This window comes from Stegodyphus dumicola, chromosome X1 (genome assembly GCF_044657685.1).
Source record: "Stegodyphus dumicola isolate Sdum_Otavi_A_Nest chromosome X1, ASM4465768v1".
Classification (NCBI taxonomy): Eukaryota; Metazoa; Arthropoda; class Arachnida; order Araneae; family Eresidae; genus Stegodyphus; species Stegodyphus dumicola.
In genome coordinates this window covers 61,832,883-61,854,672 of record NC_140780.1, presented here as the reverse complement: position 1 = coordinate 61,854,672, position 21,790 = coordinate 61,832,883, and the positions used below count along the sequence as shown (strand labels likewise).

The 21,790-nt window shown below is 32.3% G+C and overlaps 1 protein-coding gene across 1 annotated transcript in view; it reads right to left on the bottom strand.

Annotated features, from left to right (window-relative positions):
- Window positions 1-21,790, bottom strand: part of LOC118197406 (uncharacterized) — a 103,056-nt gene that overhangs the window by 28,570 nt on the left and 52,696 nt on the right. Inside the window, exons 3-4 of the mRNA XM_035368914.2 lie at window positions 15,193-15,329; window positions 1,536-1,663 (exon numbers count right to left, since the gene is read on the bottom strand). Of these exons, the coding sequence (XP_035224805.2) occupies window positions 1,536-1,663; window positions 15,193-15,329 (265 nt within the window). The remainder of the gene's footprint in view (window positions 1-1,535; window positions 1,664-15,192; window positions 15,330-21,790) is intronic.

The following is a 21,790-nucleotide window of genomic DNA, read 5'->3' as shown; positions in this document are numbered from 1 at the left end:
GGCATGTTTCAAATTGTTATCATCGCTGCAATGTGAACCACCTTAATTTTGCTTTAATGTTTTAATTAAAGTAAGTAACTTACGGACTAGGTCTGGTGAACACGATGAATGGGGCAAAAAAATCTTGTAACGACGAATAACAGTCTCGAAAATTTGAAGCTTGTGTGCAGGAGCGCTGTAGCGCAGAAGCAACACTTCGGCTGAGTTCGCTATGATGTTTTACATTTTTGACTCATCGGAGTTAGTTTAACAGATTAGCAGGAAAACGAAACTCGTGGTATTATGTGGATGTAGTCAATAAGTAGTGATCCAACTTTACTCAAAAGTCGTATCCAAAAATTTCTCGGTAGGTTTCTGAATTTGGAAGGTCGATGCGATCCATTATGTTTCCGCGCCATACTGTCTTGTTTAGTTTTGAGTCACAGTGGTTACGCGAGGTTTCATATCTTGAAACTCGCCGTGAATAAATTTTATCGGCGTTTATCATGGAAAGAAGTACTCCAAAACATTGGACTCGAATGTGTTTTTCATTTGTGGTATTAGCATTTAGGGTACCAATTCGGCTCAGAACTTCGACATCCCAATGCAGGATTTTCCTGTTGATTAGCTCTGATGACTTTTTCCATAGCAATCTGAGAAGTTTTCTTTTGTTTGTAATCCATCATATATTATTCAACTTGAGCACACAATTTCTTCAGTCATCGCAACCACGCTTAGGCCTGGCCTGGGATCATCTTCGAAAGACGGTGTATCTTCTCAAAACATTTCGCCCCACCAGGGTGGTATAAGAAGGTGCTGCACCATGGACTGCAAACATGTATTCCTGAATATTTGCCAATATTCTACTTTTATAGCCTACTTTTATCAAGAAATTAGCCAATATATGATGTTTACTATATTTCATATTAAGGGACATAAATGACTAACAGCATCTATTGCCTCTCAAAAATGTAATAATAACACCTGTCCCTCCTAAAGGGTGATGCGCTCATTTCAGCACGTATCTTTATCGCACAAATATTACATGGTACATAGGCTTAGAACATAGTTAGACGTCCTTTTTAATTCAAAGTTATTTTATTGAATGCCAATCTCATGCATCGCAAAGGCGTCTTAAATATGGTGCGCATTTATGCACTTGCTGTAATGAAGAACCCGATACCAAAATTTTTAAGAAAACGACATATTAATCTAAATTGCCATTTTTAAAATAACTGACCTAAAAATACTGAATATGAGTGTAGTAATAATGCATTTTTCCGGTGCAAAGCAAGTATCTGGAACAAAAATTAAACAATTAGATAGATAAGTGATTAACTTTGCATGTGCCTATGCATAATATTTAAAAGTACATTTACTCAACAATCTAATTAATTTTTGTAAGCAAGTTTTGTTTAAAATATTTTAAAGAAATTTCACTAAATTTTATAGATTCACTCTTTCTTATGAACTCTAAATAATATTTGTATTCTTATTATAAATTTTATTACTGGTATCTAAGGGCATTACAAACATGAAGTTATTAAATAACTTACTCCTTTTCTAGCTTCATATTCCATCATACGATATTCGTCCGAGTTTCTGTCCAAATACTTTGTGGAGAATGATATCTTTGTGTTCTTAAATCGGTCAACTTTCATGGAAAACATTATTGATACGATAGCTGTGTGGAATAAAAGGTAATTTAATATTAAATTTGGGCATTGTTTAAAAAATAATATTTGAATGAAATTCTAAAGTATATTATGTTTAATGAACTTTTGTTAGTTTTAATCACATGCTAATGAAGCAGGTAAATAATTCTTAAACGAAACAGCAAATTCTAAAATTATTTTAAAATGTTACATAATTACCTCACTGAAGTAGCAATTTTAATAGCCAACACTATATATATCTACATCTAGCTATCTATCTATAATAAAGTTTTGTTATATATATGTGTATGTGTGTGTAAGATAAAAAATATTTAAATCAAAATATTAACTGCAATTTTCAAAAGCTCCTTAACTCTATATTTTAATTTAATTATTTCCTCTTTTTGCTCTAAAAATAATAATTGCTTATAACAAAGTGTACTAAACTGCGTCATTCAGAATTAATCTTTGTCCCGTGACTCTTGCATAAAGCTAATGAATCAGGCACTTATGTAATGCTTCAGGCAATAATAATTTCAAATTTGCAAATTAAAACTTCATTTTAACCAATAAGAACGAAGCTGAACGAAAACTAACTTTTTCTGAATGGGATTTCTTCTAGGCTATGTCGAATTCCTTCTCTTGCTATTCTGCCAGCACGTTACTCCTTTCTTCAAATGTATTAAAAATATCTAAAAGTATCGAATAAGTACAGGTTGAAGCAAGACCGGCACCTTTGCGTCCAAATAAGCATATTAGATATCGTCGGACCTTGCTAACTGCTGAGGTTTCGGGCCGGATAAATTTCTGAGGGAAAAAACCCCAGGAAGCGGTCCGAAGGTCTTCCCTTACCACAATCTCTTGAAAGGATTTTAGCCTGTCGCGTATTTTGAATGCCGCCTACAGCCATTGAACCCTTACAAACATCCATGGCTTTTCCGGGATTCAAACGCGGGCCCTTCAAATACGACAATTGGAGACATTAACTATCACACTGTCTGGGCGGCAAAAGTATCGAATAGGAGCTCTTATTGCTCTAATTTTTCTGTGTTTACTTAAAAATTGTTTGCCAACGAAAATAAAGCAATATTAGCCTGCCACACTATTTCTGCGCATCAAGCTCCGTCACTCCGCAGTCGTATTCTCCGCTACGTCATCAATTTCTATATCATTTTATATAGAGACAGTTTTTTTTTTTTTTTTTTTTTTTTTTTGTTTTGAATTTCAACATTCTCTACCCCGAATAAAATAGTTCCAATTTTTAGGTACAATTATATGCAGTTATGAGTTATATGTAAATAAATAAATTTGAATTACTTGTGTGTTAAAAAGATCCGCAAAAAATGTCGTATAAATTGCAAGATGTATTAATGAAAAATCATATAAATTGAAAGACTATATTGTAAAATTTTTTTAAATAAAAATTTCTAGGAAATATAAATTATATTAATGGGAGAAAAGGCAACTGTAATGTAAATGTATCTTCAGATTACACCTTAAAAACATAAAGGCACTTTCTTCGTTCATTATTCTTAATACTTTTTTTAATACTTTTTTCCTTGCACTAATCCATTGCTAACTGTGCATTCTTTCATAAACTTCTACTCTGCTGTCCATCCGAAATGCAACACGAAGAAGAGCAACAGATATCAAAGCCAAATTTATTTCAGAGATTACACATAGTATTAATGCTAATTAAAATGAAATGCAGCCTTCTTTGAACTGAGGAAGAGGAGAAAATCAGTAATTAGTGTTGCCTCCACGTTTGTCAATAACCACTGCTACACGCCGCGGCAATGCGTGAATGAGGCTTTGGATGTGTTGCTGGGGAATGGCAGTCCATGCCACCTCCACACATAGCCAAAATTCACCTGGTGTACATGCGGCTGCGGCATGCAGCGCATTGCGTTTTCCAGTCATTGACCAGACATGTTCGTTCGGCCGTAGATATGGAGAGCGGATGGGCCAAGGTAACAATGCAATATGGTGGGCTAAGAAGAAAGTTTGAATATTGCGCGTAACGTGTGGTGCGCATCGTCCTGTTGAAATGTGGATGCCCATGTCCGCCGTACGGATGTAAATACGGATGCCCATGTCCGCCGTACAAACGCAAACGCGTGCGCTTATGTTTTAAAGGTGATCGAAACAATGGACGCTTAGCGGACAGTCCATTGTACTGTAAACGACGTCGAATTATTCGTGCAGACCCCGATTGTTACAGACTGCATTCGTTATGCTTTGCTTGCGCATGTGCAAGTGCGCTCCATCACACTCATGCGCACAATATGCCTGTCATCCAGTGGAGTAGTATGACGAGGCGGTTGCAATTGCTGCTGTCCGTAAGTCGTTTTCCTTTCAACATTCACCGATTCCATACTCGCATGATTGTTGCTTGGTTGCGTCCGACGTGATGATCTGCAATCTCTATATGCAACGACTGCCTCGGTCGAAATCAGAAACGTGCTCATATGATCCTCATGTTTGGTTGTGAATAATGTTTTGAATAATGTTTGAAGTGTTTCTTAATAAGCATACTGAAGTTGCCCACACAAACAAACCTCACGAGAGAACAATTCACGTTATTCAAAACGGCAATCGTTCCTCCCTTTGTATATAGATTGTAAGGAGCGCTGCACTTACATATGATATGCACGTGTGCTGAAATCGTAATCATTCGCGTACTCTATCGGTTGTATACACGTGATGCAAGTTTCATGCTGCTTTATTGCTTCTTTCATGGTGCTAAAGCTTCATCGTGCTTCATGGTGTTGCAGTTTGGATGGCCAGCAGTTTATCCTTGTTCTCTCGTGCTTCAACTTGTAGTTGTGTATTGCTTTGAATTTAAAATTTTTTGTGCTTTGAACTGGCTTACTCCTGCGACGCTCGTGAAATATTTTTCGCTTGACATATTTTCATCGTCCTCAATTCACTTTCGTACTCTTTCTGGCCCTTTCTAACAGTAACATGAAAGAAGTTGAAATTGTTAAGTTCATAATTCATGAATTAACTTATATTCATTCATCAATTTACTTATATTAATTACTATTTCTTTTCCTGAGTTTTACTGTGTTAAAAACAATATTGTTGTGCGACGGGTTTGTAGATGTCTCTTTAAATAATTACTCCTGATGAGCAGGAATAAATTAACAATTTATAACAAATAGTAATGACTCACAACAAAATAAATGACTGTAAATAAATCAAGGAGAACAGGGATATTAAGTAAGTCCTCCTTAACATACAAGAAATATCTTTATTAAATTATCGATATCACTCACAGAATAAACTTTATAATGGAAATCAGCTAACGCTTTAAACAGCAGTCTCTCAGACCCCAGCAACCACTGACTCAATCTGGCTGCATGGACGTTTTCGTGATTCTGCCAGTATGCAACGGGAATACGAGCCAGTTTATCTTAGAAAATTCTCCACGAAGGCTCCTCTTCCCTTAGGCAAATAGCCCCGGCATACTTTGTTATAACCTAATAAATCGACTCAATATGGTTCTCGGTACCGTATTTATATGGTGCTGAGCGAGATTCTGAAAACTTCGGGAAAAAACGCTGTCAGAACTTCAAGAATACTTTTTTCCGAAACTTCAGAAAATCGCCAAGTTGGAGAGAAATTGTTAAACGTTGTTATCATGGAGACAACAGTTTGTCACCCGTGAGGTATCGAATCCCCATCAGGAGTTTTTTTTTTTTTCCCATATCTCGCGTTCAAGATGAGAGCTATTTTAGCAATCTAACCGTTATTGGATTCAGAATTGAATGATCTATACATTAACCAAACACATATATACCATACATGTGGCCGCAAATTCAAATATACACAAAACAAACTCTAATACTATTTTCTTAAATGCAGAAATTAAAAATTAAATAATAAATGAACAGTATCACAATAATACATGAGAACAAGAATGCATTCCAAAGAAATTAGATATTTACAGAAACTTACCATAGTATTTACCTCTTTTCTGTTAATTTATTTCGTCATTATATGATAATCGCTCCTTGATACGTAATACGTAAGTGTGCAATAAAATACCTAAATTATTAAGATATGACAGTTTGTAACTCTTTAAACCGTGTTAAAATTATTCTAAAAATTCATTGAAAGAGGGAAATACCTAAAGTCTCAAATAATTAAAATAACGCCGTTTAAACGTAAATATTTTTAAATAAATGGTAAATTAACAGTAGATTGCAGCGAATTTTTGGAGAAGAGAGACTTACATCAAAATTTGCCACCTTTCCCACCGAAATATTTGTGATGCTAATACAGATACTCCAAATTCTTTTAAAACGTGTGCATCGAGAAAAGTAGCAAACAATCAAAGTCGCAGTTCCCGGTTATTAAACCTAATCAGCAACATTATAAGAAACCAAACTTTTTAAGAAAATCTGAGTTAAAAGATTGTTAAATTTATACAAAAACAAAATAACATTTCTAATATTAAAAAATTCAAAGTCAGATGTAAAGTAAAGATTCAAAGTAATAGAGTAAGATGCATATGTTTGATACCTCGCATTTTCATCATAAGCTTTCGGATTCTTCTTTTTGTAAATATTTCAGTGCGCGATTTGCAGGTTTTAGTACTGGCTTATTGTTTCTGCCACGCTTATGAAATATTTTTTCATGAGCTTCGCAGAAGTACCATATTTCATCTGGTGTTAAAAATGCATGGGTATCCATTTCCCAATGTACATGATTTTTATTAGGAAAACAAAGTTGTAATTTTGTAGAAATTTCTTAAATCATTCATTAGTCGATGCGAATAATAAAAATCCAAAGTATAAGCAATCAGAAAAGAAACTGCTTAATTTTTAAACTGAACCAATGTTAATATTGCCATTTTTTTCAATTCCTATTACCTAAAACGAAAACAGCATCAACAAAAAATACTGTTGTGTAGAATTTTTTCAAGAATTTCTTGGATGACAACGAAAGTATACCCAAGATACTGGATATCCACCAATCATATTTAATATGATCTATAAGATTAAATTTGGAATGAAGATCCATAAGTAATAATAAATCTGGATTGGGAAATTACTCCTTTCTGCAAATATCTTACTTTGCATTCCAGTACATGACATAAGTATTTGAAGCCATTAGCTGACTGTTACCTCATTCTCAAAACAATAAGGTGGCATCTGATAGGCTTTTTAAACAGTCATTCTCATTGGCTACATTCAATGAGGAAAGTTATTTCACATAAACTTAAGCAAGCTATGCTTCTTTTTTCTGGTTATAGCTATAACTTATGATAGAACACATTTAATTAAACAAACTTTTATGCATTACATTCTTGATTAAATTACCACCAAACCACAAAAATAAACTTTTTTCAAAAGGTTTTTCACAATTTCGTCCATTATTCATAGTAATGCTCATTAGTTACATAATATCTGATAAGATCAAACGTTCAGTGCTTCTTGGTACATGTTTAATAATCTCTCGTATTTCTTCTCTGTATTGCAGTTAATTAAATATTATTATTTAAAATAAAAGTGATTTCGAAGCACAATCTGAAACTTTCAATGTTTCAAGAATATTACCTTTTTACTTTTTAAAAAAGAGAAATAAATAACGTTGAAACTATAATGGTATCTTTACTTAATTTTTGTCATTTATTAAAAACCAAATTTTTAATCAATAAATTCAGAAGGATAATTTTAATGAAACGTTACACAGGAGCTTATCATAACATATTGCATGCAGATTTGCTCAATAATTCAGATTATGTTCTATAAACAAAGTGTGTAGGTTTTTTTTATGAAAATATAAATTAAAGTTTCAGCTGTATAAAGTTAGCTTCGGCTTTCGCTCCATGTTAATGATTTGCCTTTTTTGTTCACACAAATTATTTTCGTTAATAATAATAATAACTGAATAAAAGAAACTTTCCTAATTGTTTTTCTTCCGCAATATTGCAAAATTTCCCTTATTATCCAAATTAAGAGTTTTATACGAGCTTATTATTTTATTCAAGGTTTAGAAAAATCTTAAGAATTCTTTATTTAGGAGAAAAAACATAAATAAGAGTAAGGGAGGAATTAGCTAAACAAAGTTTTTATTTTTTATTTATTTTTTATTTTTGAATAATGCTTAAAATATCCGAATAAAAATAAAAAAATACTGCATATTAATACAAAAATGGCTTCAAAGTTCAAGGTACGGAAACGATTGAACAGTTCTAAAATTTTGCACACAGTGATAAAGGTTTGGATTACTCATGCATTTCTTGTTACATACTTTATATTCCAATCATAGTAATCCTGATGAACTCAGATGCTAACTCAGTACATTTCCTTCATTGATCAGTCAGTAGCGCAATAATACTTCAACTAAATAGTTGAGATTAATTAAAGAAACGAAAAGAATTTGTAAAGACTGACTCAGAAGTCAAATCCTCTTACGGAAGTATTGTACCAATGGGCTCCTATTTATTAGTTCATTTTATTTTTGCGCTTAGAATCGGGTCAAACTATTTGCACAACTTGTTTTATATCATTTGTGTATTATCGAATAGAACTGCATAAACTTGGAAATAATACAAATTCTTTTCCGTTAACTTTGGATAAGGTCTTTGAGTTTTGCCTTTAGTAATAGTTTGAAGCTGAAATATATGATGTTTATTTGAGACATATGATTCTTTAAGTGAGTTTACTATTTCGCAGCGAAAGCACCTTATACCTTGTCCAAGATATTACGGGAAGTAGGAGCCGCTTATGTAATCGCGATTACTGTTGTCATTGTCATTCGGATATATTGTCATCAAATTTCCCCGCCAGTTTGCATGTGAATTCCCCCCCCCCGTTTGTATCATGGAGGTAGGAAAGGGAGGAGGGGCCATTCCGCGCTAGAAGTGAAGCACTGCTTTGAAGCTTGGGTCACCAGACGGGGTGTTTTTTGTTTACATTCAGAAGCTCGCTTGACAAAATTCTGATAGTATTTCGACACACGACAGTTCCATAGAAATCGAAAAAGGGACACTCTCGCATGAAAGAAACATTCATAGTGTGATGGATAATAGCAACTTGTATAGTTTACTGACATTTACGCAAAAATCACATCTTGGTTATTTTTCGATAACTAACAACAGCAATTTTGATTATGAATTTGTTTTATAAAATTCTAAGCTGTTGCATTACAAAAATATAGATTTTAAGAAAATTGCTAAAAGAGATCTGCCAAAATTTATTTTCTAGAAGATTTGAAAAGTTTGAAACTTGATGGCTAAATGTAAATATAAAATTATGTATGTTAAAATATTTGTAATTAGGCACATAGGTCAGATTAAGTTTTTATTAAATAGAGTAACGCATGCAAGGGCTGTCTGCCTAAAGAGAGATATGCCATCGTGGAGGAATTTTGAAGAAAAACTGACCTTTGAGTGGGTATTAAAAATAATACTTATAATTTTCATTCAAATTATATTCATATATATTTTTTATGTAAAACTTTCGGGTGTATGCTAAATTAGTGTAAATTACTTTACACGAAAAATATAGTGAATGCACAGAAATTAAAGATTTGCACATGCCGGAAATGATAAATAGGAAATATGTATGGGTATTTATGCATGTGCTTGCAAAAAGCATGTATCTGCCTTTGACAAAATACTTAAATATTCATTAAATTATTTATAAATGTATTTGAAATGAAGAATTTATTCACTTATAAACAACTGTGATAGTACTGTGAAGAAATCTAATGATTAAATGTATCTAATTTATGATGATTATAAATGTTATCTAAATATATAATAACCTTAATATTGAATTGTAAACATAAATTGAAATCCTGTTGACAAATATGTTATAAAACTATTTAAGCAAGAATTGTTCGTATTGGAAAGCGATCTGTTAAAAGGTATTGTAAAGCAAATGCTATGAGATGCGCACTTAAGAACGTAATAAAGAGTTTTGGAATATGTATTGTTGAAATGAAGGGTAAAAAAAAAAATCTGATAATTATAATTAAAAGAATTATTCCCTTTACATTTTATAATAACTCAGTTACAAGTTTTAAATAATACTTAAAAAAAAAAAAAAAAAAAAAAAAAAAAAACTGATTTTATTCCCTTTCAGAAATGTTCAGAGAAAGTCAAATACTATTTTCCTAATAATTCTCTAATTTAAAATGAACCGAATAGAGCATTAATTATAAATTGACTTACATTTTTCGATTTAAAAGAAGCCAAAAAATCATGTCATATTTAAGAAAGTATTTTAGGAAGAAGCTCTATAAATAGAAAAGAAATAATGCATAATTTTAATATTAATAATACAATAAACTTTGATCTTAATTTTTGTACCTTAACCGAATAAAATCGAATTACCTTAATTTTTTTTTCTAATGTAATTAACGAAAACATGTGAAAATATTTCATTCAAATTAAACCATTCTGAGAAAACTGTCCTGTGAAAAGTATAGCATTTAATTCCGTTCAGAATGAAATGTTGTTTAAAAATATGTTGTTTTCACATACTTAGGACTTTGAAGTGTTGTAGAAAAAGAAAATATATACATTTATATGTATATTTGCGACGTAATTACAAAATATTTACACCCGAACGCGTCAAATCCCATAGAACTCAATGGTAAATGACCCAATGTTTTGGTCACCACGTAGGGATCGCCAGTGCTTCAGAGCAGGGTACGGAGAAACTTGTTTAGGGCGACTCCTTCTTACTTCCTACCTCCATGGTTTGTATAAGTAAACACTGGAAATAGATAGCTTATTGGGATCAACAAATAGGTTAATGTCATTAGAAGGTCATAGAGCTTTTTAAACTAAAGTAAAGTTGGCAAATAAAAGGTAAAATTACCATAAAAGGTCAAAATATAGAAATCGCCAACACACAGACATATGTCATCGAGTAAGGGAATAAGATGCTTTAAAGGAATAAAGAGGTCATCGTATGTTATTTTTACTAATAGTTATTTTAATTTCTTAGCCTTTTCTGTAATATCTTGTTTCTCTCGAGTTTTCTCGCCAGGATGTAAATAAGTTAGGGTGAACGAGAGAGTATTTAAACTGAAGTAGCGAAATGGTTAGTCAGAGAGTGTTTCGCTAGTGAGTGCGCATGTTATTGTTGAACCAGCTGTTTGAATTCTAAATCTCGGCTTCACATTCTTGCCGCCGAAGTTGAATATCGCGCTGGTGTTTTTTTCTGAGTCAACCTGCTACGTTAAATTAATTTTTATAGTCTTGAACTACAGTCTTATCTTTAAATTTAGTTTAGTTTACCATTATCTTTAATTTTTATCACCACAAGTGGATGATGTAAACACTATTTCGTCTGTAATAACTGAGTTCAATTTAAAAGGGTCTTTTACACCTTTCCCATACACCTTTCTCTTATAGCTAGCAGACTTTCACGTAAGTCTTGTAGCAATGTATGCTAGCCAAGAAGACTAGATATTACAATGTGGTTTATTTTATAAACATATGTAGAGCGAAGAACTTGGTACCGGCTACACTTTTATTTCTGTAACGAATGAGTGGGATAGGTTTCGAATTCCCCCCCCCCCTCTGTATAGGTGTATAAGGTAAGCTTGTAAAGTTAATGTTTAATAACCTATTTTCTAATGATTTAGATTTATGCCAACAATTCTCCTTTCCGTTAGCTCCCACCAGGATGCAAATGAAATAAGCATGTTTAAGTTGGAGGTTTTGAAAGTTTTAGATATAAAGTTTTTGACAGCGATACTCGTAGTTGTATTTTTATCTGGTCCAGCTCTGCTATATTAGTTATCCGGCATTAGCCATTTTGATTGCTGAATTTAAATCGCGCATGTAGAAATGCCCACTTTTATAACAGTGTCGAAAATTCCATGTCTCCAGAGTTCTAAAATATGCTTTTTTCATCTTAAAAAAAACTGTGGACACAACATGCTTCCTTGTACGGCCTATTAAATTATACACATTTTTGATGCCCTTCATTAATTTAATTTCCTCGAATTTCTAACTTAATTAACTGATTAAATAAGGCAAATTGTAAACGACACCAAAATTGCAAATTTTGAAATTAAATATCCCGGTCTGTTTTGTCGTCTAAAGTACTCGCTATGAAAAAACAATATAAGAAGTCAAACTTATTGCATTTTTATTTTTTTTTACAAGTATTAAAACTAGTATATGAACCAGGAGACAGCGTTAAAAGTTAGATTTCGTTATTTGTTCCAAATTATTATTATTTTTTTTTAATTTGACATTGTCAAAACACGAATATTTTCATCCTTTAAAATAATTCTGTAATTGGAAGCATATGAAAACTAGGACCAACGATTGCGAAAATAAAGGCCGGGGAAGGACTTTTAAGCCGGCTAAGGTTGTAGCAAATGTAGTATAGGGGTAGCAAATAATGCAAAATTACAACTTTCTACGGCTAATCATTTTTGAGTTATACGATACATTGTATACATTCATACGTACATGCTGACGTCACGAAAAAAACATTTTGAAATATAATTTAAATCCATTTCACAATGTTTTGGAAAAAAAATTTCCTTTATTTTGTAACCAATTAAAAATATAGTTACCTTGCATTGATCTAACAGCCGCTGGTCTAGTTCTTAATTTTTATTATATGTCAAGCGAGTGTCTGAGGAGAGTCATGCTTCACACTAGTTCAAGAATTTAAGTAATATTTTACCAGTAAATAGAACTCTTTATTGGATTTTTCAGTGAAATCTGACCAAATTTAGTGTTTTAGTAATAATTTCAGTTTAGAAACAGATACATTCGAATATTATAGTGATTATATGGATTTTTTTCCACTTTTCAGTCATTTTCAAACAATTTCATTTCCAGTGAAATTTGATTCTTGTCCAAAGACTAAAATGGTTGTTAATTTTTGCTTTCGAATGCATTTTTTATCTTGGATATGCTCATTACAATGACGTAATAAAATTAGAAACAAATTAGAAAGCAAGTGAATATTTCCTGAAAATTGTGTATGCATCATTTCGGTATGTTTACATGGATGCCTTTATTTTTAATCTTTTAACGTTTCGGCATTTTTCAATGGCTGTCAGCATCACAGGTAACAAGAATGCATGTAAACTGGCAAAAGAGGTCCGAAATCTTAACAATAATAATAACGTAAATGTCACTCTCTCGGACGCAAATGCCATGACCAAATACAAATTGAATGAACATTCAGTTCCAATAAAGCACCAACTTCATAACATCAATGGAGATCGACTTATAACTAAAACCACAGTCAGACTTAGGTTAAAACTGGCCATCACAGAGGACTGAAATTGAGAAAGCGGTTCAGAAAGCCTACAGAAACTGTAATAACTGCTCGGACACAGAACTGACAACTACACACATTTTTGACTGTCCAGCCACACTTGCTGAATTGTTAAAAATTGGGGTCTTTTAAAGAGACTGAATCTCTACGATGATAACACTTTGCAGATTGCCAGAGCTGCCATCTTCGTCCATGGCACTACTTGAATAGACTTCATCATAGACATGACAACGACGTTTCTTTTCGTGCATTACAACTAAAGTTTCGAGCATAAAATCTTAAAATTTAAGTTTTTACGGAATTTTACCCTCATTATAGTCATTGTGGTTTTTTCCCCCCTTCCAGAAAAACGATTTGGGGGGGGGGATGCCTTCCGGATAACCTTTTGGACATACAGAAATTTGTCTTTCTTTTTACATTGCTACCACTGCAAATCATCGAATTTTTCAGATACTTTTCTATTTACTTTTTAAAATGCCTTCCAAGGACTTGAAAACAATAATTACTAAGTACTTATATTGATTAATTTAACAATTTTTGTTACATATTTGGAAGAATCAGCTTTAACAATATTATTGTTTTAAACGAGGAAATTTGAAAAAAAAAAATTGGAATTTATCTTAGTATACAACTGTGAAACATAACTAATATAATCGTATTCACAGAAGTATACTAACTTAATAAACTGCTCTTTTTAAATACTCATCCAATACTTTGTTATCTTATGTGAAAAGAAGTATGCAATTTTATCATCATAGTAACACATTTTGCTGAATTTAATGCATGTGTATTCGAAGAGAATTTTTCATCTTCGGTAAGCACCCACTGTTTTTATGAAAAAAAATTATGTCATGCGTTAAAAAAATAAAAAGTAAAATAAAACAATTTATTCACGTGTGTCCTTATCTTTCGGTTCCAGATTTGTAGCATTTTATTTTTAAAATCAGATTTTACTTTTCTTTAGCAAGATTCCCACCATTTTACTATTTGCAAAAACTAATTTTATCTCATCCTTTTGGAGTTTCATTTGCATAGTATAGTTATATAAATTACTTGAAATAATTTAAGCATAATGCATCTTTAATGTGAAAGATTTTCACTGCTCAAGATTTTATTTACTGGAAGGCTTTTGTTGCTGTGAACTTCGAAAACCTCGACTGAACTCATCATTAATACATATTTATTAAATTAACTGACAAGCAGACATTGAAATTATCTTTTCCTAAAACAGTCACATCGTTTATAATAAAATCACCGCATGTTAGGGCTGTAAAAAATGTGTAAGTTCACATTTTTGTTAACACGCACAACGCACTTAATTAATAATAATAGTTTTTACCTCTCAACGCTGAAATTTTAATCCAGCGTTGAAAACAAATGTAAACAAACAATATGAAAGTGTACTTTTAAAGTACAAACAGACAAGGAATGATGCAATCGAAAAGCGTATCCAATCACGAAGATGGATTTTCCCTTGCGTCCGCTGTGCAGTATGGTTTGCTTAAATGCTTTCCCACGAGGTACTGTTAGCATTAATGAGACGTATAAGCAGAAACGATATAGGCATCGAGCTCTATGGCCTTCAAATCAAATATTATGTTTTTGAGTAATAGTCTGAATCATTCAGATTAAAGGGAGGAGTACTTACACAAAATACACCGTTTTCTTCTCCTTCCAACTCGGAAAAACAGAGAAGAAATACAAATTGTTAACAGAATGAAATTTAACTTTAATACCATCTATACTTCTTAATGAATCTCATGCATTTAAAAAACTATGATTGGGAAATCAGAAAGGTATGAAATCTATGACTGGTTTAAATCCTACCACTGAGAAAAGTTTATAATAAAATGCACATTAGATTTCAAAACAGGATGCTCTAAAAATGTTTTATTATAAAAAGGGTTATAAACAAATTATAAATATTTCCCAGATTTAACAGCAGATACTGTTTTTCACATTTTAGATACCTTTTGTTCTTTACTAAAATTGTTGAATTTTCTACATATGGTAGTATATTTTGGCTCTTAACATATAAAAACATATTATGTTGAAGATTTTCATTTGTAGAATTGATAGTCTTAATTTAATATTATGCACACTTTGAATTTTGATTGCTGTGAGATGAAAACATGAAATGTAAGTCATTAACGGTTTTATTTCTTCTGGTATTGGACATGATTTCTGATTTGGGGTACCATTTCCATAATTCTGAAATGTTGTTCTCGTCGAAAAAAACAGTATTTACAATATAAGATGTTATAAACCATTTTCACTGTACTTACGGATACAAGGTCCACGTGTGTAAGATCTCGCAAATCCTGGACGGCAGTGGCATGAACTAATTCCCTGTTCAGTTTTGCAAGTTTCATTCATTTTATTGTCACAAGTGCTGTCATCTCCAACGATGCAAGTATCTATCCTAAAATTTGAAAATAATGACACGTAAAGAGAACTGTAGTAAATAAGCAGAAAGAAAGATAAGAAAAGTTTAAAAAAAAATCGACCCTTTTTCATATACATCTCAATATAATCTTTGATCAGAAATCATATTTTTCACAAAACAACTTTGCTGTAAAGCCGGACGAGATTCCTTAAGATTCTTTAAACTTGCAAAAACTAGTCGCTATATCACAAAATGATGATTCCTCGCGTAACATGTTTTTATTGTATTTTAAGTTTTGTTAATTTATAAATGGCCTGAATTAAAGACTCAAAAGAAAACTCTTAAAATGCATTTTTTTAATTAAAAAAGACCTTCTTTTAATTTAAATTAGAAAAATTACATGCGAGATACATTTGAGGTAAGTTCTGTCAGTGAAATTTTTAATTAAAAGCACCATAAAATTTACTTTTGACAAAATTGCTCATTACGATTTTGGCTTATTACAAATGTAAGTTTTACAAAAACAAAAAAAAAAAAAAAGAAAAAATAAATAAATAAACGAATCCTGAAAAGGACAAATCGTGCAATAGAATTAGGAATTGGTTGAATGTATAAAGATGATAAAACTTTAATCTTAATATGAAAGAAAATTAATGTATGGAGTTTAACTATAGAGTCTCGTTCCCTTCGCGAGCATAAACTAACCGGCTCTTAAAAGAATGTATGGATATTATTCTCAGGTCTTATTGACGACAAGAAGTCAGACGAAGGGTGTAAAGAGCCCTTTATTCATTCAATAGAATTCCACAGATGGCTCCAATTGGGTTTAAACAAAGCCAACACTCAAAATAGAATGTAATAAATTTAGCCTAACGGCTCACTGGATAATTTAACGCGCAGGATGGCTCTGACTCATAGAAGTCGGTGGACACAAGCTTAATGGCTAGAAGCACTCAACGGCTGAGAATTAAATCGCTCGTAATTCAAAATAGCAACGTGGCCTTCAAGCAGGCATAAAACGCTTTAAAATCACCTTCTAAAACTTAAATAGCACTTCTTTCTACCTCATTTGAATACATGCGGGATAGCTTATAAACATTCTGGCAAGAAGACTGAAGGGAAAGTTGCTTCAACTAAAGATTAACTGTTAGTAAAACTAAATAAATCTCCACATAGTAATAAAATAAAGTTCTATTAAAAATGTGCCTAAATATCGCAGATCCATCAATGGTCGAGCGTAAAGCCGCTGAACACTTACAGTTCTACCTGGGCTCAAGTCTCAGCAAACAAAATCTCAGCTACATTGGAAATTTCGTAGTATTCCCCATGCGTAATGAGTCAGTTACGTCAGTAAGTCAACAACAGTCATTTTCTTTCAAAGGTTCCTTGTCAAAGGCATCTCTTCTGACAAGAAGACAGTTCTCGAGTGCTTTGCCATAATCCAATCCAGAATTCTACCTCATAAATTTCACTGATCCACATATCCGAAACACTAATTTATCTGCGCTAGATCTTTCCCCGCAGAGTACTACAAAGCCTGCTATCAATTTAACGTTCTCATTTTTCCCCGATTTAATTGTAAAAAATGATAATGCAAAAGAGTACACATTTTTTAAGATGGAGAATTATTCTTATTATTTTTGGATGAATATGTGCTTGTAGATTAAATTCGAGGTTCGGCTTATAACCATTAATAGAAAAGCAACAATGCATTAAATCCTACTGTTATTGGTTTACTTTCAGAGACAATGTTTAGCAGCAACAACATATCCTTTTATAAAAATTGATTAAACGAAAATAATGATCTTATGCAAATTCCCTTTCCATGCAAAATATATTTAGTTGTAATATATAGAGTAAGCTTCTCTGTTTGGTATGTGGTTAGCGGTGTAGGAAGCTATAATGTTGTGCCCAGGTTCGAATTCCAGAGAAGGCCCCAATATTTGCTGCTGCCTATCCCATTTTGTTGCGGGTGTAATATCGGCCTACCCGCTATAATGCACCCTGAACAACGTTTACGGAAAGGCGACGGTCAATATGCCGATGGCTTCGTCTGTTCTCGATTGAAGCTTACCAAGCAAGTGCCGTGCCCTTGAACATATAGATATAAATGTATAAATACAAAGTAAAAAGCAATTCAAAACCTAATCGAATTGCGCACTGGAAGCAGCAACAAGAGGTAATAATAAAGCAAAACTAATTAAAATGATAAGTTTAAAAATCCATTCTGAACAAACCATATGCAAAATAAATAAATAAATAAATAAATAAATTAGAAACACAGTGGCAAACTGCATGAAAGGTGCAAAAAGTATTTAAAGCCAAAAATGGTGTATTGAGAATACGGCGAAGCACACTAGGGCTATCTGCCTAAGAGGATGGATGCCTTCGTGGAGGACTTTCTAAGGGAAACTGGATCGTATACACGTTACACATGGGAAAAACCAGAAAACGCCCATGCAGCCAGCCCGTTCGCGGGATTCGAACCCCGGACCGAACTACCAGTGTTCAGCGATTTTACCGCTCGGTCGCTGGTGGGCTCTAAACCAAAAACGAAAAAGGGAGAAAGGAAATTTACATCTTTCGCTGCATCGTCATCAGGGGGTTGGTGCAACGAAAGAAGTAAATACATCAGTCTGTTTCTTTAACCAACAAAGGCACAAATTAAAGTTTAATACTTGATATAATATCAGAAAATTAATCAAAGTAATCTGTGTCTTCATCAGTCTAACCCCTACAGAGCATAGTAAGTAGTGGGAAAATTCCAAAGTTTACTTAAATCATTAAAATCGCAAAAATCATAAACAAACTTAAATTGTTTTCCCTATTTTAAGCAGACCAAGTCCAGCAAACAAAACATGCAAATACAAGGAATACAACACATGGGAAAGAAATGACATATGAAAATTTGAACCACACAAGGCCGGAGTAAAAATTTTTTTCAAGACTATAGCATCAAATCATAAATAAAAATCTTAAAATACTAATAAAAATTATATTTTGTTCAAGCTGACACAATTCAAAAAAAAATATGTAAACAGAAGCAATTCAACATAGGAAAAAATAATAACAAATGAAAAATTGATTCAAAAAACATAAAATAAATGCAAAAAGTAAGAAGGAGAGTTACCTCTTAAATTCTGTAACATTAGAGAAACCAAAGTTTAAGCCTAAAATGTACTAAGTAATGAAATTAGGCAAATTACAAATTTTAAATTGATTCATCATAATAAAAAAATAATTAGAAAAAGCTTCTAATGTAACATTAAATATGGTGCAGTAAAAAGAAAAATTTACAGGAGGGGAAAAAACATCAAATTGCCTGGATTTTAAATCCGAAAAAGAATTCCAACGGTTACTCACCAAAAAATTAACCTCAGGTGTAGTTTTAGTTCTAATGTAACATTAAATATAGTGCAGTAAAAAGAAAAATTTACCAGGAGGGGAAAAAATCATCGAATTGCCTGGATTTTAAATCCGAAAAAGAATTTCAATGGTTACTCACCAAAAAATTAATCTCAGGTGATGTTTTAGTTCGTTTCACTTCAACAAATGGAAAAGTTGGAGCTTAGTACCAAAATAATGATTTTTTTTATTATTATTTTAGCGATCGATTAGTCGTACTAAATGTAAAAATATTTTCGAAAAAGCAATAAAAAATTTTATAATAACTAAATAAATTCGAAGAAGCTAAAAATTAATTCTAGTGATTCAAAGAAGCGTGTGGTATTACAAACATTAACCGTGTGGTAAAGACCGGACAGTATTTAGTAAACCGTGAGTAAGCTTAGGTAATGCAAATGAGTAATTAAGGGGAAAAATTACAAATTATAGGTAACCTAAAAGATAAAAAAGTCAGGAAACGAAAAATATTGTCAAATGATACAGAATATAGAACTAACTTAAGAGGGTTTCCTTGAGAACTGGAGACTGAAGAAGGCCATTTTTATTAACAAGATAAACACACACACACACACGCGCATATATATATATATATATAATTTTGCAGAAGAAGACACCAATTAACTTTTCACTATGGGAGTGTTGGTACATATTACATACATACAAATTGCGTCATGACCAGACGGAATATTGGGAAACCCGCAATAATGCTTGGATAATCACAGCGTGCTTTAACAACCTACAGCTTTATTTCTTGACGATTAATCTACTAAGACATATCTTCTTGATTGGCACAATATTATGTGTGCTATAAGCGCCCACAATTCTATATACCCTGATCACATTTTAAATAGTAGAAGATACAGCTAAGCGAAGAGATGTGAGTTACTCAAGCAGGGGAAGGTATAAAATAAAGACTGCGTACTTCAGCAGGGCTTGTGCTTGAATCCTGAACAGAGATTGGGCAACAGTTTTCGCATTGCGGATAGAACTAATGACATCAGTGACGCAGTACCTATTCTTTGAGAGGAGATGCAGGCAAATAAAATCAGGAATTAAAAGGGCTATTGCCAACTGATGTAGTAATTTGTTAGTAATTTTCTTTTATATTTTATACCTTACATATTCCCTCCTCCCTTGAAGAAGAAAAAGGCTTGACGATAGTTAAGCCTTTTGAGAAAAAGCATTAGAACGTTAGGAAAGAAAGATAAATTTTGTACAATGTATACAATATGTATGAATAAGCAAATAAGTTGCTTCAAGAACACAGCCTTTGGGTTTCACTAAGCCACGTCATTGGGTTCATGAACCTTCTCATATCTGATTATATAAAACAATACATAAAAATGTAATTTGGAAATATTAGAGCGAAATATTATATAATATTCAAATTAAATGTAAAATATAAGTTTCTAAATTTCTTGAAAAGTTTTCTCCAAATAGTACAAACATATTCTAAATTTTGAAGTCTGCATTTTTTCATGTAATAATTGAAAACTTTCAGAGTTTTTGAAATGTCGCTTGAAGATAATGCAATAAATTTGACAGTTCTTGCCTTTTTTGAAAATATTTCATAAAAACTAAGTATTGTACTAAAGACAAAATCGAGATATTTCTATTACATATTCATGAAATTCTATTAAAAGTAATACCAGGTTTCTTTGATTTTTTTTTATCGCATAGTTGTCATTACTTATAAAAAACTCAGCTGAATTAAGGGACGAATTAGCATCAATTATATTTTCAAATATTGCTGAGGTTCACGTTACTGCACATGCTTCTGCTATCTTCCAATAATTTAAGTTCTTGTTTTCCCTATAACAAACTCCAAATTACGCAAACTGAGTATTAATGGCTACGCAATTTCTTACATTTCCTTGGTACAGACTGAATACATAAAGACCCACTGTAAAAGCATCGAGATACTAAATAAAGGTGTTTGAAAATGAAATGTACGGTATTATCAATCTTTTTCGAAAACGTTGCCACTGAAGAAACGCATGGTTTAAGATTTTGCCTTGTTCTCTCCATACGTGGATTTGCACCGGAATTATACTGTTGGTTTATTACGGTTATTTCTGGAGCAGTTACACACATTGCTGGACGGATTAAAAATTCGACACCGTATTCGTCGTCTAGACTGTAACGTAGACATTTAAAGTAAGACATGGCGTTTCTTTGTTTAGTTGCTTCATTGCTTATAATGAATGAAACAATGAAGTAAATTGTTTAGTTTCAAAGAAAATAAAGAAGGTTCAGCTTTTTGAAATTTTTGCGGAAGATTTAAAACAAGCCTTTATGGCTTATTCTAATATAACTGATACTATAAAACGACTGCTAAACTGTATAAACAAAGCTGTTGACTTAACGATTTTGAAAACTGAAACTGAAATATCAAAATCAATAACACTTGTTATAAAAGGGAATTTCTTGGTGTTGGGCACTTGGTACATTGGTATTAGGACTATCAATAACAATCTGTCAATTGTTATTAACCCTTTTCAAGTAGAAATTTTTTTTATAATATTCTTATTTCTTATGTTTTGATGAAGGACTGTGCAAAGAAAAACATAAAATCTATAAGAACTATACGAGCCAAAATTGTCAACTGATGCCTCCTAAAGGGATAGAAAAAAAAAAAACGGAAAGAGATACATTTGATTACCAATGTGATGGATCAGTATTCATGATTAGATGGTATGATAATTCTGTAGAGATAGTTTTTTCAAATTATTCTGCTCATATTCAAATCGATTTAACTAAAATATTTACACGGGAAAACGTGGATTTAATTGCAATAATAACTTGATTTATAAATATAATTCTATGATGAGTGGACTTGACCTGACAGGTATAATGCTGAGCAGCTCCCGTCCCCAAACTCACAATAAGAAATGGTGGTGGAATTTACTTGCAAATGCATTAAAATGTGATTGTCGTGGATGGATTGCTTTTACATGCAGCAACTTACATAAAAAATAATCAGCTCATTCACCTGGCATTCCGTCTAAGAGCTACAATTACCTTTTTTACCAACTTTGCAACGAGAAATAATGGACCATAGCCAGGACCAAAACTTCACCATCGTATATCAC